The 16925-nt window shown below is 42.7% G+C and overlaps 1 protein-coding gene across 1 annotated transcript in view; it reads left to right on the top strand.

The window, feature by feature from the left end:
* Positions 1 to 453, top strand: part of BTF3 (basic transcription factor 3) — a 7111-nt gene extending 6658 nt beyond the window's left edge. Inside the window, exon 6 of the mRNA XM_011997022.1 lies at positions 150 to 453. Within this exon, the coding sequence (XP_011852412.1) occupies positions 150 to 196 (47 nt within the window). The 3' untranslated portion in view covers positions 197 to 453. The remainder of the gene's footprint in view (positions 1 to 149) is intronic.
* Positions 454 to 16925: the final 16472 nt, after the last annotated feature.

Raw genomic sequence — 16925 nt, 5'->3', positions numbered from 1 at the left:
TTTTCTCCCCTTCATTCTTGTTCTTGGGGCTGTGACACAGTATTTATCATCACTGGCAAATGAATGTCTTTCCCTCATCGTCTTTTAAGATTGATGATGATTTGTAGATTTGGCTTTTTTAAGAATTTCTACTCTTTTCCTTTTCCTAGATCTTGTGGAGAATTTTGATGAGGCTTCCAAGAATGAGGCAAACTGAATTGAGTCAACTTCTGAAGATAAAACTTGAAGAAGTTACTGGGAGCTGCTATTTTATATTATGACTGCTTTTTAAGAAATTTTTGTTTATGGATCTGATAAACTCTAGATCTCTAATATTTTTAAGCCCAAGCCCCTTGGACACTGCAGCTCTTTTCAGTTTTTGCTTATACACAATTCATTCTTTGCAGCTAATTAAGCCGAAGAAGCCTGGGAATCAAGTTTGAAACAAAGGTTAATAAAGTTCTTTGCCTAGTATACAGGTTTTTTTTTTTAATTTTTTTGACACCGATCTGTACACAGTAAAAAAAATTGCTTATAGAAAGCTAATCATGGTATGTAATATGGCTGATAACCTTTGGGATTTGATTAAAGATTTTAAATTACAGTGTAGTGTAACAAAGGTAGTATAAAGTTCTCATGTGTGAAAACTTTTCTCTCCAACAGTCCTTAGTGCTTCCATGGTATGTGGTGGGTTTAAATACGAGAATAGAGTAGATAAACAGACTCTTCCCCCTGATATTCTCTATTACAGGCGTATGTTAAGTGCCTTTTCTGAATTACCTTGGTGTTACCTCCTTTATTCCTCAACTTGTGAAGAACTAATAGTTCCTTTTTGTAGATGTAACCTGAGGTTTAGAACTTCTAAAAAGTAAAAGTAATCTCCAGATCCCTTCTTTGTAGGATATTTTATAAGGTGACTTGGAAAAGGTAGTGTTTAGAATAGGAGTGGCTCCTGGGTCACTGTCTTTACCTTAAGTGGCAACACTAATGAATAGGGTTATGTTTTTATTTAATAAAAAATGTACAATAAAATTGAGCATATACAGTTAAAAGAATTTGTAATGTCTGCCACCATAATCAGGTTACCAGTCTCATGGTCCCAGAAATCCCTCAACATCGGGTTACTTTAAACATTTTTACAAATTACAATTAAAACAATTGTGTAATCTGAACCAAGGCCATTTGAGGAAGAAAAGTTTCTACTTGTAATGATAATTTATTTTAAATTTTCATAGCAATTTGCAAGTACCTTTTGAAAGTACTATACAGCTGTATCTAAAAGCCGCTATTAACTGTAGGGAAAACAAAGTTTTGAGTAAATAGTATTTGCACATATTTACATTGTATTTTCCTCAGGATGTTTATCAGTTTTGTTGAAGTACACTGCTACAGTGAGAAGAATCCTGAAGTCTCAGCTGTAACAAAATTATAAAAACTAAATGCACATTTGCAGACTCTTGTGGGTCAGGTTGGGCTGTGCTTATATAGTCACGCTAGGTCCCACACTGATGTCAACACCTGTCTGGGACATTCAGCTTCCTGGCAGAGAAGATGGTGGGTCATGTGCTTGCTGGCTCTTAAAGCTGTTACAAACATAACCAAAGCAAGTGGAATGGCTAAGCTGGAGGGCAGTGGCATGGGGCCTGAGGATTTATGTTTCTGACAAGTTCCCAGATGATGCTAATGCTACTGGCCTACTGGCCCTGCTTTGAGTAGCATGATTGGAAACATTCTCATTTGAAGAAGCATTGGGGGGTGACTGACTGACTGACAAGCTTGTGGAGAATGCCACTGTCTGAATATCTTTCCGGTTTGATCTAGGCCTAGCAGAAAGGGACTAAACAGAAGTGCAATTGATTTCCAGGTGAGGCCTGTCCCAGCATATCTTGCTTATTGGACAGATGTCTAAGGTTAAGCCTGTTGTGCCTGCACTCAGCAACTTCTTTCCAACAATCTAAAATTATTTCTTCAGCTTATTGTGTAAATAAGGGTGTGTATTGGTGGCTATGGATTAATTTGGCAAGTTTTTCTTGTTGTCTCTTCAACATCAAAATAGGTAGGGTTGTGTCACAGCTAGAAAGGACCAAAAGTCTAGTTGCTAAAAAGGTTTGTCACATTTGAAGTTTGTGGTTTGCCCATGGTTGGGCTCTGCTGTACTCAGAAACATCTAACTGGGACATTGCCAGTCTCATGATAGGGAAAAGATGGAGAACAATCAGCTGGCTCTTTCAAAGTTATGCTGGGAAGTGATGCATATCATTAATAAACTTCCTTAGCCAAAGCAAGTCACGTGCATAGTAGTGGCTGTGAGACTGGGGAAGTATAACCCTCCAGGGTAGCAGATATTTTTGGATAATAATACAATCTACCATATCCTTGCAATTTTTCTTTAATTGTCTACAGTCCCTTTAGCTGCTATTACATATAAAAAGCACTCTACCACCTGTTTTGTGTCGTCTTTGCTTATAACCCCAAGAAAGAGCCTCATTGTACAGACAAGAAAATTATCTTTAAGAGGTGAAATTACTTACCTCAGGTCACACAGCCCCCCAGGTGTTAGGATGAGATTCAAATCCATGTCTGCTCTTTCAAGTTCACTACCTGCTGGAAAGAATTTTAGACCCTGGCAGACTAGAGGGGCAGACTGGAACAAACCCATTTTCAGCTGGAAACAAACAGACATCTGTTTTGATCTGAGAGCTTTTAGGATTAATACCCTTTATTTGTTGAAATAATTGAGCTAAAATACATTTGTTTCATTCCCATAACCCTATGGTTCACAGAACAGAAAGCTACATTCTAAAATTTGGAAACAGAAATGAACTGAAAGTAAGATTTTGGTCTGATTTCTGCTAATCATTTTTTTCTCCATTAATGCTGGATTCGTGTTCTTCAGTAGCTCTTCCCTCCCTCTGCCATCCCAGTAAGATATATATGAGTTGAGTGTATGTGTATTGTATATAATATATATGTTATATATATTACACACATATATATAATATACTTTTTTTGAGAGAAGTATTAAGGCAACTAATAGCAGTTTTCAGCTTTTCCAAAAAAATGATTAGAAAAGTCGTCTATTTACATCAGTTTTCATCGCTGCAATCAGCACAGTCTTGAATGCCATTTTTGCAGTGAGTTCTGGGAATGCAGGCACAGTCAGCAAAGAAAACAGTATCACATCTCCAGCCTGAGCACTTTGGGCACTGTAAAACTAGACAATTTTATTTATTTTTAAAACCATAACTGTTAAAATGTCAAGGTAGACTGAAAAAGATATTATTGGAAAAGAAATTGCCCCCTGGATCTTAAAAATATTTGTGAAAACTGCCCAGCAGGGAAATTGCAGATGTTTATTAAAGATTCTGCATGTTTGGGTGAAAGAATTTGTACTTTGAAAAGCCAAGACAAGTACTACCCCTCACCATCAGCCTAAAAATAAACATACTGACGTATTACATAATAAGAAAGGGTACCTTTGAGTTTGTATGTTCAATCAGCAGGGAAAAGAATCACTGCTAATTGGCAGCTAGCAAGAAGAAAAGGATCTCCTTATAATTTTAGTCTTTATTTGCCAGAGCATTGTTATCTGTAATTCCTAGCATTTCTATTTCTACCCTCCACAATGACCAGACAAAAGGCAGGAAATTATCTATTTAATGTATTTCTGATAGGGCTTTCAGATATTAATTGGGGCCACGAGGTATTGGAATTGCACCTCTGCCACGGTTTTATGAGATTGTGGGGTGATCAGGTGTTTGCCAAGTATTAAACTGTAGGGAACAGAATGAGGGGAGGAGAGAAGGAAGAAAGTGAGGGAGGAAAAGCAAGGAAATGGCAAAGTTAAAAAATTTTTTGAGAGCCAAAGCACTCAACAGAATTTTGTTTGATCTTCACCAACATTTGTAAAGAAATATAGAAGGAATTTGATAGCAGATAAGAGTTGTCTATCAAGATTATTTCCTTTGGTGATTCTTACAGAACTGGCTGTATTCTTAGCTAGAGAATTCATCTAGTTTAAATATGCACAAACTACTGGAAATGATAGAATCTTCAAATCATGGATGTATCCTTAAGGAAGGCTTGTAAGCATGAGTTAATTTATGTAATTGAAGTATAAGGGTAGCCACTCCAAGAAGCCATTAAAAAATTAATGACATATTTTCATTTTTACCTGATTCATCTGAGCAATCACCACAGTCATTTCTTGTGTCACACACCTTGTCCATATATGTCCACATCTTCTGGTTGGGACACTTGAATGTCAGGTTTTATGGGAGAACTCTGTTGGACATTTGACCTGTATTAGACAAAGGCATTAATTCTAATAGAAAGCATTCACGTACAATAATGTTTTCATATAATTCTGAATAATTACTTGTCCACCTTACCACAGTAGGTAGCAGATTCGTCTTCCCCTTGACTGCAGTTCAGTTTGCCATTACACAGCTGGGAGGGTGGCAAGCAAGTGCTGAGGTCCTTGCACAAGAAGCCCAGTTGCTGTGAAGCTGTCTTGCATTGTTGATGTGGTAAATCTGGAAGATATTTATTTATTTATTTAGAGATGGAGTTTCGCTCTGTCATCCAGGCTGGCATGCAGTGGCACCATTTCAGCTCACTGCAACCTCTGCCTCCTGGGTTCAAGCGATTCTCCTGCCTCGTCCTCCCTAGTAGCTGGGATTACAGGCACCTGCCACAATGCCCGGCTAATTTTTGTATTTTTAGTAGAGATGGGGGTTCACCATGTTGGCCAGGCTGGTTTGAACCCCTGACCTCAAGCGATCCACCCGCCTCAGCCTCCCAAAGTGCTGGGATTACAGGCATGAGCCATGGCGCCCGGCCTAAATCTGGAAGATTTATAAGACAAGTATTAAATGTTGACACATGCATTCATGATCATGAACATCAGCTTTAATAACAACATGTCTCTCTTCCCCCTTCTGCTTCTTACCATCATTCTTTTTTTGACCGAAGTTTTAGCTGTAACCATTGTCCTTTTCCCCATTATTTCTCCTCCCTCTTTTCTTTCTTATTCTCCCTCATTCTTTTTTGTAATACTGCTGTGTGTGGGCAAACAAACACACTCACTACTGCTGGAGAAGTACTGGAAGGTGCCTGGGAGAGGGTCCATAGGCCTAGGCTGCGGCTTGAGCTTTACCATGGGCTGGTTATGTAGCCCCCTCCGTTATTTTCTTAGCTAGAAATGAGAGCAAGGATAACTCTCTATGCTGACTTCATGGCGATACTATGAGTTAAATTGATCTTATTGTTTAAATGTAATTAGTCTACCCCATCGAAAAACGAATGGGAGGTAGTCAAAATAATGTGAAAGGTATTTTTAAAAATTTCAAGTGCATAAATATTAGATGGTAGAAGTTAAGATGTAAATAGCTCATTGGTAACATTGTATCTCAGACACATTCACACCTAAATAATGTATACCCAGAAAATTCCAGATGGGTGTGTAGAGTGATAAACAGGCTGGAAATACTTTAGGTACCTGATTTAGAGGGGGTGAAGCCTTGGTAAAGGTGCATTTTACATCTTAAATATTTTATAGTTGGGACTATGTTGACAATTAAGAGGCAGATAACACCAGTTTATATCCCTTAATCTAAGAGGTGCCTGGCATTGTGGTTTTAGGGACAAGAACTGTTATGCTCTGATAATCTGCAAGAACCTGTGTCATTTTTCGTCCTCTGAGAAATTAACACCAAACTAGATTAGAAGTGAATCTGACTTGGAGGATTATAGTTTGGGAAGGAAGCAAAAGTAGGCAATGGAACCTATCCTGATGCAGTTCTAATGCCTATGAAAGGAGGGAGTTAATGAAGGTCTGTGTAGGAAGCCTTAGACTGCAGCCAGTTGTTTTTTGTTTGTTTGTTTGTTTGTTTGTTTTTAGGCAGAGTCTCGCTCTGTCGCCCAGGCTGGAGGGCATTGATGAAATCTCTACTCACTACAACCTCCGCCTCCTGGTGTCTAGCAATTCTCCTGCCTCAGCCTCCCAAGTAGCTGGGATTACAGGTGCCTGCCACCACACAGGGCTAATTTTTGTATTTTTAGTAGAGATGGCATTTCACCATGTTGGCCAGGCTGGTCTCGAACTCCTGACCTCAAGTGATCCTCCTGCCTCAGCTTCCCAAAGTGATGGTAAGGCGTAAGCCACCATGCCTGCCCTGCAGCCAGTTCTAAGAAAGTTTCAGACAGGCCAAGGTGGAGTCTTTGAGGTAAAGTCACCCATTAGCAGGGTCCCATGTCTTGAGGGATGGGTAGCACTAGCAACCCCACAGTGCTCGGTCATTGCCTGGGGACCGCGTGGGGAAGAGTAGCCTTGGCATGAATGTGGTGGTGGGTCCAGACAGGTGGTGGCTGGCGCTGTCAGTTAATGGAGCTTCCTGATGCAGATGCTCTTGAAGGAGACCTGAGCAGAGCACTATTATTGGCACATAATATGTGCTCAATAAATGCTTTTCTGAATGAGTGTTCAAAAGGTAAAATGAGAATCCAGATCTTACCCTTAATGTCCCATTGTGTAGAATCCTACTAACTCCCAAAGCTGGCTAGGATCGTGAGTCCAAAGCTGTTCTCATCAGGAGATCAACACCCTAAGCCTTAGGTTTGTTTGTTTGTTTGTTTGTTTGTCTGTTTTCATGGCAATTTGATGAGTCAGTTTCCCATATTTCAAATCTATCACTTTCTCTACACTCCATTTCCTTCATTGAAACCACACAAACATTGCTTGCTTTTATCATCTCAAAAGACTTCCATGGCCCTACTTCTGGCAGCATCAAGGTTTAGTTCTATAATCAACATGCATTACTGAAGGCATTTGTCCAATAAGCATGTAGCAGGGCTGGGATTAGAAGGATATTGCTTGTCTTCAAGATGCATTACAGAACAGATAATTACTGCACCGTGTGGCCAGGAGCTGGGTTAAGGTTTATGCAGGGTTTGTGGAAGCACAGAGGTGGCACACCTCACTCAGTCTGGGGACACCTGAGATTAGTCTTAAACCCTCTATGAGCCAGCCATATAAGCAATGGAAGAAGGGCATCATGGCAGAGGGGAGAGCATCTGCCAGATTGTGGCGAGGGGAAGCGTGGTGTGAATGTGCGGATGCATGTGTGTAATGCAATTCAGTGCTACTGGCCCATAATCCTCCCTTATTTTTCACTCGCCCGCACCCCTTGAGTACTCAGTGTTATTTTTCACCTCTCTTCCTCACATACTTCAAGTTTGGTGAAGGGCGAAGTCCTAATCCTTTGTGTCCTACCAGAGGGTACACAGTTTCCATCTCTGACAAACTTCTTCCCAAACCTCAATCTAAATCTGAACTCCCCCCTACCCGGCCCCACAAGGTGTGGCTCCAGTTCTCACTTTCATGACCTTGTCCCTTCAGCATCAGTTCTAGCTGATTTCTCTCAAATTACTGGAAAATATATCATCTCACTCAATCTAATTCCTGGTCGTATGCTGTTCTGTATTGTCCACCACTGTTTCACCAGTCTCCTAATCACAGCAGAAACTCCTGGAAGGTGGAAACTGTATCCCGGTGGAAACTGTATCCCGACTTCAGAGTCAGGCTGACCTGGATCAGAAACCTGGCTTATTAATGTATTTGCGATATGCTCTGGGGCAAGTTGCCTCCCCCCACCGACTCTCAGTCATAATGGTAATAGCACCCTGCAGGTTTGTTAAGAATAAAATAAAGACAAGATGTGTGAAATGAACAGAGCAGTGGCTGGCACCTACCACATGCCGAACATTATCAGTAGACTCACCCATTTTGGAAATATGTGGAGTATAAATATACTCTTGTTGGTAGAGTGAATTATTGGCAGATTGGTCTCCCAGAGGTGACACATACTTGCAGGTTTTACAGGTATTCCAAAGGTGATCCCAAGACCAATCACAGTGGTGATCACGCCCAGCGCAAGGACTACCATGCAGGAAATCAGAAGACACAGCCTCGGGGGAGGCCAGCTGTGATCTGTTACCGCAAAACACACAAGCACAAAAGAGAGTCTCCACCACAGGACAGAGGCTCACAGTGGGGATACAGGGTTACATAACCAGGTGTTGCCCAGGTTTTCTCACTGTGAAAGGCAGAAGCCAAAATTATTAGACCTTGAGTATGTGCTTTGAGTGATAGTGGTGCTTTTCCTGTCTACGGTTTCTAATTGGATCTTCTGGTGACCAGCCTTATGATGAGTGAGTATTGCTCCCCTTGTTGTAAAAATGAAGCTTTACCATGAAGAAAGAGGTACCAATGAGGTGAAGTGACTTCTCAGGTTTATGCTGATATAAATGGAGCCCAGTCTTCCGGTTCCTATCTGGGTAGGGCTGCTTCTACTATGCCAGTGTTTCCCGGGCTGCACCCCAGACTACAGAATCAGACTCTCTAGGGGTTGGACCAGGAATATGCACATCTTCTGAGTACCTTGAGTCATCCTTAAACACACACAAATTTGAGAACACAGCCCTGTACCAAAGATGCCAGTCTGGGCAACACAGTGAGACCCCATCTCTACGAAAAGTTAAAAACCAGAAATAAATTAGCTGGATGTGGTGCTGCACACCTGTAGTCCCAGCCTACTGGGGAGGTTGAAGTGGGAGGATCACTTGATCCCAAGAGGTTGAGGCTGCCATGAGCCATGATAGAGCCACTGCACTCCAGCTTGGCAACAGAATGAGACCCAGGCTCAAAAACAAAACCAGGCCAGGCATAGTGACTCACACCTGTAAACCCAGCACTTTGGGAGGCTGAGGCAGGCAGATCACTTTGAAGTCAGGAGTTCGAGACCAGCTTGGCCAACATGGTGAAATCCCATCTCTACTAAAAATACAAAAATTAGCTGGGCATGGTGGCTTATGCCTGTAATCCCAGCTACTTGGGAGGCTGAGGCAGGAGGACTGCTTGAACGCAGGAGGCAGAAGTTGTAATGAGCTGAGATCGTGCCACCACACTCTACCCTGGGCGATAGTAAGACCCTGTCTCAAACAAAACAAAACAAACAACAATAACAAAAAAGCAAAGATGAAATGTGGACCATGGTTTTGGGATCCAATTAGACATGCCAAAGGACAGTCAAACATTTGCCATCTGCTTGGTAGTTTCTGGAATAAGCAATCATTGAAGAACAGGAAGCGGGAGCTGCTTCTGTTTTATTTAGAGTGGCTTGGCACCATGAGCAAGAACTTGCCTGACCAGTTTTTTTGGCACACCATGAAGAGAAGGAGTGCTCAGACCACTTGTTATTTTATTTTATTTTATTTATTTTTTTAAATAAAGACAGGACCTCATTATGTTGCCAGGCTGCTTTTGAACTCCTGGCCTCAAGCAATCCTCTCACTTTAGCCTCTCAGTGTTGGAATTACCGGCATGAGCCACTGCACCCAGCCTCATGATTATTTTTGTCAGTTACAGCAGCACTACCTTTTGCAAACAACGATACCCACCTTTGATATTTCCAGAGTGACCCATTGGCCAGAGTTGCTGAAAAGCTCTGAACCTTCCTCAGGGGCTGAGTCTGGAGTTGTGGGATCTCTTGGGCCCCCACCTGAGGAACTAGCACTGAAACCCCCTTTTGGGTAAACAGTATATTTCAACAGAAGGGAGATGGAGTGGTATATTTTCATAAGAGCCACTTCTAGACTCTAATCTTTTGTCCCTTTGGAACTATGTCAAATATACCAATTAATGCTTTTAGCTCTACCGTTGGGATAGTGCTTCAGAATTAGCAGCCCTGTCACATAGCTATGAATATTCACATTCTTGGTGAAGAAACTTAGGCTTGAAGAATCTAAGTGTCACAGCCTGTCAGTGGTAGAAACAGGGACAAGAAGGCAATCAGACACTCCGAGTCTATTTGCCACACCAAAAAGCCCTGCAGAAGATCCTCACTCTGCCAGACTGCAAGGACCCTGCAAGCAAGGCCTTGCTCCTTGAACCAGATCTGGGTTCAATGTTAATTTATTCTTCCCACAATAGCTACAGCCTTTAAAATGTTCTTACTGTCTTGGCTGGTCACAATGGCTCTTGCCTGTAATTACAGCACTTTGGGAGGCCAAGGTGGGAAGATACTTGAACCCAGGAGTTTGAGATCAACCTGGGTAACATAGTGAGACCCCGTCTCTACAAAAAGTTTTGTTTGTTTGTTTTTGTTTTGTTTTGTTTTGTTTAATTGGCCAGTCGTGGTAGTGTGTACCTCTGATCCTAGCTACTCGGGAGGTTGAGGTGGGTGTTTATTACTTGAAACTGGGAAGTCAAGGCTGCAGTGAGCCATGATTGCACCACTGCACTCCAGCCTGGGTGACAGAGTAAGACCCTGTCTCCAAAAAAAAAAAAAAAAAAAAAATTGCACAGGGGGAAAAAAAAAAAAAAGTTTTTACTCTTTGACTTAGAAAATCTTTTTTTTTTTTTTTTTTTTAGACAGTCTCACTCTGTCGCCCAGGCTAGAGTGCAGTGGTGCAATTTCAGCTCACTGCAAGCTCTGCCTCCCAGGTTCACGCCATTCTCCTGCTTCAGCTTCCCAAGTAGCTGGGACTACAGGTGCCCACCACCATCCCTGGCTAATTTTTTTGTATTTTTAGTAGAGACGGAGTTTCACCATGTTAGCCAGGATGGTCTGACCTCATGATCCACCCACCTTGGCCTCCCAAAGTGCTGGGATTACAGGCATGAGCCACCACGCCGGGTCCTTTTTTCCTTTTTTTTTTTTTCTGCGACAGAGTTTCACTCCTATTGCCCAGGTTGGACTGCAGGGGCACGATTTCGGCTCACTGCAACCTCTGCCTCCTGGTTCAAGTGATTCTCCTGCTTCAGCCTACTGAGTAGCTGGGATTACAGGCGCCTGCCACCACACCTGGCTAATTTTGTACTTTTAGTAGAGACGGGGTTTCACCATGTTGCCCAGGCTGGTCTCGAACTCCTGACTTCAGGTGATCCAACCACGTTGGTCTCCCAAAGTGCTGGGATTACAGGCATGAGCTGCCACGCCTGGCCCACAAATCCTACTTCTGAGGCTCTATTCTAAGCATACAATTGGATATACACAAGAAAGCTTTAAACATAAAGACTTTTTTGTTGTTGTTGTTGTTGCTGAAATAGGGCTCTGCTCTGTTCCCCAGGCTGAATTCAGTGCAGTGGTGCGATCACAGCTCACTACAGCCTCCAACTCCAGGGCCCAACTGATTCTCCCACTTGGCCTCCCAAAGAGCTAGGATTACAGGCATGAGCCACTGGGCCCAGCCAATATTTTTTAAAATAGTATCATTGATAATAGGAAATGCTAAATGCTAAATAATGCTAAAATGCATATTAAACAACTGTTTACTAAAAGCAATCAAAATAAGGTACCCAATTTTATATATAAAAGGTACTTGAATGTGTAAAACAATTATATGAAAACACTAATTATGAAAACAAAGACTAGGGGAGTCAGAGGCTATCTCTGGGTTGTGGCTCATTTGTTCATCATTCATTCCTCCAGCTAACATTTTTGGAACATTTACTCTGTGTCAAGCACTATGCTATATATATATAGATACAAAGGTAAACAAGATATCTACTTTGCCCTTGGTGAACTTACTTAGTTCTAGATAACAATGTGGTTTTTAGCAAGGAGGTTTGTGTCAGAATCATCAGAAAGTGCTTGTTGAAAATACACATATTCAATACCTCACTCCTGAAGGCTGGGTTCACTGAGTCTGGGATGGGGTGAGGCATAATGTAATTTATTTAAAAATCTCTCTTAGTGATTCTGAAATACAGGCAGGATGACAGTTACTTTTTTAGAATAAAGGTCTCCAAACTTTTATGATTCTATATCCCTTCAGTAACAAAATAACTAATTTATTTATATAAAATTAGCATTCTGGCCTGGCACAATATCTCACGTCTATAATCCCAGCACTTTGGGAGGCTGAGGCGGGTGGCTCAGTTGAGGTCAGGAGTTTGAGACAAGCCTGGCCAACATGATGAAACTCCGTCTCTACTAAAATTACAATAGCTGGATGTGGTGGCATGCACCTGTAATCCCAGCTACTGGGGAGGCTGAGGCAGGAGAGTGGCTTGAACCCGTGAGGTGGAGGTTGCAGTGAGCTGAGATTGCACCACTGCACTTCCAGCCTTGGTGACAGCAATACTCTGTCTCAAAAAAAAAAAATTACATAAAATTAGCATTCCCTCATTATTTATTTATAGATTATAAACCTGTACTAGTCCACTAATATGCATATTATTGTAAAACATTGTTTTACAATATTTAACTCAAAATTTAAATTTAAGAAGGATGAGATTAAATATACAATGTGAAAATAAAGATCATAATATTTTCTCCTCTAATCCTACTAGATCATCTTGCCCACATTGTATGATCCATTTGGAAATTAATTCTCTCATCTAAAGGATAATGAAGCTGTGAGAGACAACAAAGAAAGAAAGCTACTTTTATTTTGTTTTGTGTTTTTGAGACGGAGTCTTGCTCTGTCGCCCAGGCTGTAGTGTAGTGGTGGGATCTTGGCTCACTGCAACCTCCGCCTCCCTAGTTCAAGCCCTTCTCCTGCCTCAGCCTCCTGAGTAGCTGGGACTACAGGCATGTGCCACCACGCCCGGCTAATTTTTTGTATTTTTAGTAGCAACAGGGTTTCACTGTGTTAGCCAGGATGGTCTCGATCTCCTGACCTCATGACCCGCCTCGGCCTCCCAAAGTGGTAGGATTACAGGCGTGAGCCACAGCACCCAGCCCAGAAAGCTACTTTTAATAAGTCATTGCTTATTTAGCATCATAGCCCTCAAGGGTATCCAAAAATCTAATGCAAACATTAATAATTAAAATGAAATTAGATCTAAAAATAGGATTAGACATTAAAATAGACCTGTGACATTAACATAAAAGTAGAACACAGCATGTTGTCTTAGTCCATTTTCCACTGCTATAACAGAATACTACAGACTGGGTAATTTATTTTTAAAAAGGAAATTTATTTCTCATCGTTCTGGAGGCTGGGAAGTCCAACACCAAGTTGCCGGCATCTGGTGAGTGCCTTTTTGCTGCATCACAATATGTTTCCAACACATGAAATGTGGGGGATACGTTCAAACCATAGCACATGTATTTATTACTCCAGTGCCTATTATATAATTGCAAGTCATTCCACTGCAGGTCAGCAGACATGAGAAAACGTTATGGGGTCTCTGTGTCCCCAAATCTGTCTTACATAAGCCATTAACAACCAAGAGAGGAGGGGGAGGACTTGTACAGACAGTTCCTTCTAAATGATGAGGAGCTTACACAAAGCCTGAAGGATGAGGTTGGGACAGCGGGATCCTGAGGAGGGACTGGGGGTAAGAAATGGGGAATACTTGAAGTGCAAATCCTCACTCACTTGTCTTTTGGCGGAGGCTGATACATGCACATACGCGCGCGCGCACACACACACACGCACAGGCACACAGAGCAAGGGTTGTCAGGAAATTGAGCTGAGGTGCCCAGAAGGCTTGCACTCTCTCTCCTAACTTGCTGCTGAGACCTCATCTGATGCAAGGCCAATTTCTATACTCAAGAGGGCAGCAGAGAGCAATGAATGGGCCCTGATTCAATTTGCCGTCTTCAGCACACGGGCCAATAACCACCACCCTTGTTGCTTGCTTGGATGCTCCCAGCAAGCAACAAGGGTGGTCTGGAAGGGCCAAGGTCTGGAAGGGCCAGAAGATACTCATGCCTGTCCCATGCTACTCAGGGTGGTTGACCAGGACATTTTAAGGCACTTGGAGATAAATCTCCAGCCACTTACCCCTGCCATTATGATTGTGTGTTCCGTTTGTAAGCACTGTGAGAATTGTTTAAGTACCTTCAGACTCTCTTGTTTACTTTCAGAGAGCCTGTGAGGTAAATGGAATTCATAGGATCATTTTATAGATGAGAAAACAGATGTCCAAAGATGTGAACACTTACCCAGACTTCAATAGCTGGTTAGTGACAGGGCTCGACTTGAACCCAAATCTCCTTAAAAAGCAAATTTAGTTTATCCTGTGAAACTCAACATTTCTCAGAGTTCTTGGACAGTATGTCAAGAATCTGCGAATTCTCTGTAAGAATTAAAATTGTTGTCTTCACTGTGATAATTATCTGTAACACAGATGAATATCTTTAAGTAAAGAGGCAACTCCGCAGAGTTGCCAAGTGACACCTGTACTGCTCACTAACAGTGTTGGTTAAGTGAAAGGTTTCTTTCTCCTAAGTTATAACCAAAGGCTGGGATGTATTAGAACTTCTGTTGTGCGTGGAAACAGGCATTCTTATAAGTTATGTTTTGAAACTCACAATAGAGAAACAGACTAAATGAAGACCAGACTTGACCTAATATTTTTCTATCATTAGCCCCCAAAGTAGCAATTTAGTTTCTACAAAACATGTCCATCACATTAATTGAACATTGAAAATTTGAATTTTATTAGTCACATGGTATTTACTTTCAATTTTTTTCTTTAATTATACAGTACTTGCTATGTTTTGGATGTATACGCCCCTATGAAATTCATATGCTAAAATCTAATCACTAAGATGATGGTTTAGAAGGTGGAGCCTCTGGTAGTGCTTAGGTCATGAGGGCTGATGAGGGCTCCAGCCTTGTGAACAGGATTAACGTCCTTACAAAAGGCTGCAGAGAGCGGCCTCGCTCTTCCACTCTTCCACTTCTGAGGATGCAGCAAGAAGGCACCAGATTGGAAGCACACAGCAGCCCTCACCAGAGACCGAGGCTGCTGGGGCCCTGACCTTGGACTTCCAGCCTCCAGAACTGTGAGAAATAAATTACTATTACTTACACATTACCCAATCTGTAGTATTTTATTACAGTAGCCCAAAGGGACTGAGACAGTAATCTACAATCATGGAGCTCATACACTGTTTTATATTTGTAGGTATTGAAATAACATTATTATAGAAATGAAAATGATAGCAACATGGTGAGAGCTGGAGCCTGCAATGACTTTTCAAGAATATGAAGGGATCCCTCCATCACTTGGGTTTGAGGAACAGACAGCAGAGGACCCTGCCTCATCTCCTTCCAGTCCAGGACGTCTCATGTCGAGAGCTGCTCAGGCTTCTTTTGCTCCTCTCTCCTCTTCAGCATATCAGCCCTTATTCTTCTGTAACTCTGACTCCACACTCAGCTCCTGGGCACCTCAGGGGGGTGTCCATCTTGGGAAATGTTTTGGAACCCTAATCTAGTCCAATTGCCATAATTTACACATGAAGGAACTGGGGCCCAGATGGATAAAGTGACTCATTCAAGGGCACTGGAGATTGGAGCTGGCTTTCCTGATCCAAAGCCCAGAGCATAGATCCCCAGGAAAAGCACAGGGAAGCAGCACTCACTACTTTCCACAGGCCTGCTAATTTCCTATTTCAAAATGGGAGCAAGGCTAGACCACAGTCACGGCTGCAAGGCATTATAAGAGGCATGACCACTGGTGTAGAGTTCTCCCCACCCACCTCCAACACAGTGATTAAAGGCCCAGCATTGCTGGCCAGGTGCGGTGGTTCATGCCTGTAATCCTAGTACTTTGGGAGGCCGAGGGGGGCAGATCACCTGAGATAGGGAGTTCGAGATCAGCCTGGTCAACATGGTGAAACCCCATCTCTACTGAAAATATAAAATTAGATGTGGTGGCACATGCCTGTAATCCCAGCTACTTAGGAGGCTGAGGCAGGAGAATCACTTGAACCCGGGAGGCGGAGATTACAGTGAGCCGAGATCGCACCATTGCACCCCAGCCTGGGCAACAAGAGCGAGACTCCATCTGAAAAAAAAAAAAAAAAAAAAGGTCCAACATCAAAGCCTCCCTCTTCCCCGCAGGTGTTGAATGATGAAGGGCAGTCACTGCCCTGGGGGTCGGCAAACCTCAGGCTGGACTTGGATCTGCCAAGGAGGAGCTGGGCAGCCTTGGGGAAGCTATTGCTACTCTTCAGGCTTCCATTTCCTCTTCTGTAAAATGACCAGGATTACAGCAGAATTTCAGTGTTTCCTAATCTTCCCTGAAGATAAAAATCCCTTGGAATAGGCCAGGCATAGTGACTCACGCCTGTAATCCCAGCACTTTGGGAGGCCGAAGTGGCAGATCACCTGAGGTCAGGAGTTTGAGACCAGCCTGACCAACATGGTGAAACCCCATCTCTACTAAAAATACAAAAATTAGCCAGGTGTGGTGGTGGGCATTTGTAATCCCAGCTACTTGAGAGGCTGAGGCAGGAGAATTGCTTGAACCCGGGAGGTGGAGGTTGCAGTGAGCTGAGATTGTGCCACTATACTCAATTCTGGGCGACAGTGAGACTTCATCTAAAAAAAAACACTTAAATTTCTGAGCCCCAACCCAAATTTGGACTATCCAGGGGAGATGCCTGGTAATCTGTATTTAACATGATAATCTATATTTAACAAGCGCTCCACCTCATTGTTTTCCACCAGCAGACAGAACTGGATGAGCAGGCCCTAACATTTGGAATCAGTAAAAGCTCCAGATATACTGCAAGTGTGAATATGAGAGGGAGAATCTGGAATTAGTATCAGCCATTCACACATGACAATAGAGATGTCAGCTTTGTTAGTGAGTCACTCAGCAAGGCTCTGAGGCACTGGGAAAACAAGATGGGTGAGTTTTCATCAGAAGAGTGAATGGAGAGAGGTCAGCAATGTGGTGCACCCTGAGGGCAAGGGAGGGCCTACAAGGAGAGCCAAGATGATTGGCTTGGGGCGCCAAGGAGCAGCCACGCAGTTTCCAGGGAGACTGGTGGTAGCCATGCAGAGGAGGCCTGAGTTAGCCTGGAATGGAGCCCTCTTCATGTCTTTCAGGGCCTCAAGTGGAGCTGGCTCTATTGCTGCATTTCAGAGGACGGGTATTTGTCCGGTGTGGCATATGGATTAGTGGTAGCCTGGCTTCA

This window comes from Mandrillus leucophaeus, unplaced genomic scaffold (genome assembly GCF_000951045.1).
Source record: "Mandrillus leucophaeus isolate KB7577 unplaced genomic scaffold, Mleu.le_1.0 Scaffold114, whole genome shotgun sequence".
In the NCBI taxonomy this organism is placed as follows: domain Eukaryota; kingdom Metazoa; phylum Chordata; class Mammalia; order Primates; family Cercopithecidae; genus Mandrillus; species Mandrillus leucophaeus.
Note: the sequence above shows the minus strand (reverse complement) of the source record. Positions and strands in the feature narration are given on the sequence as shown.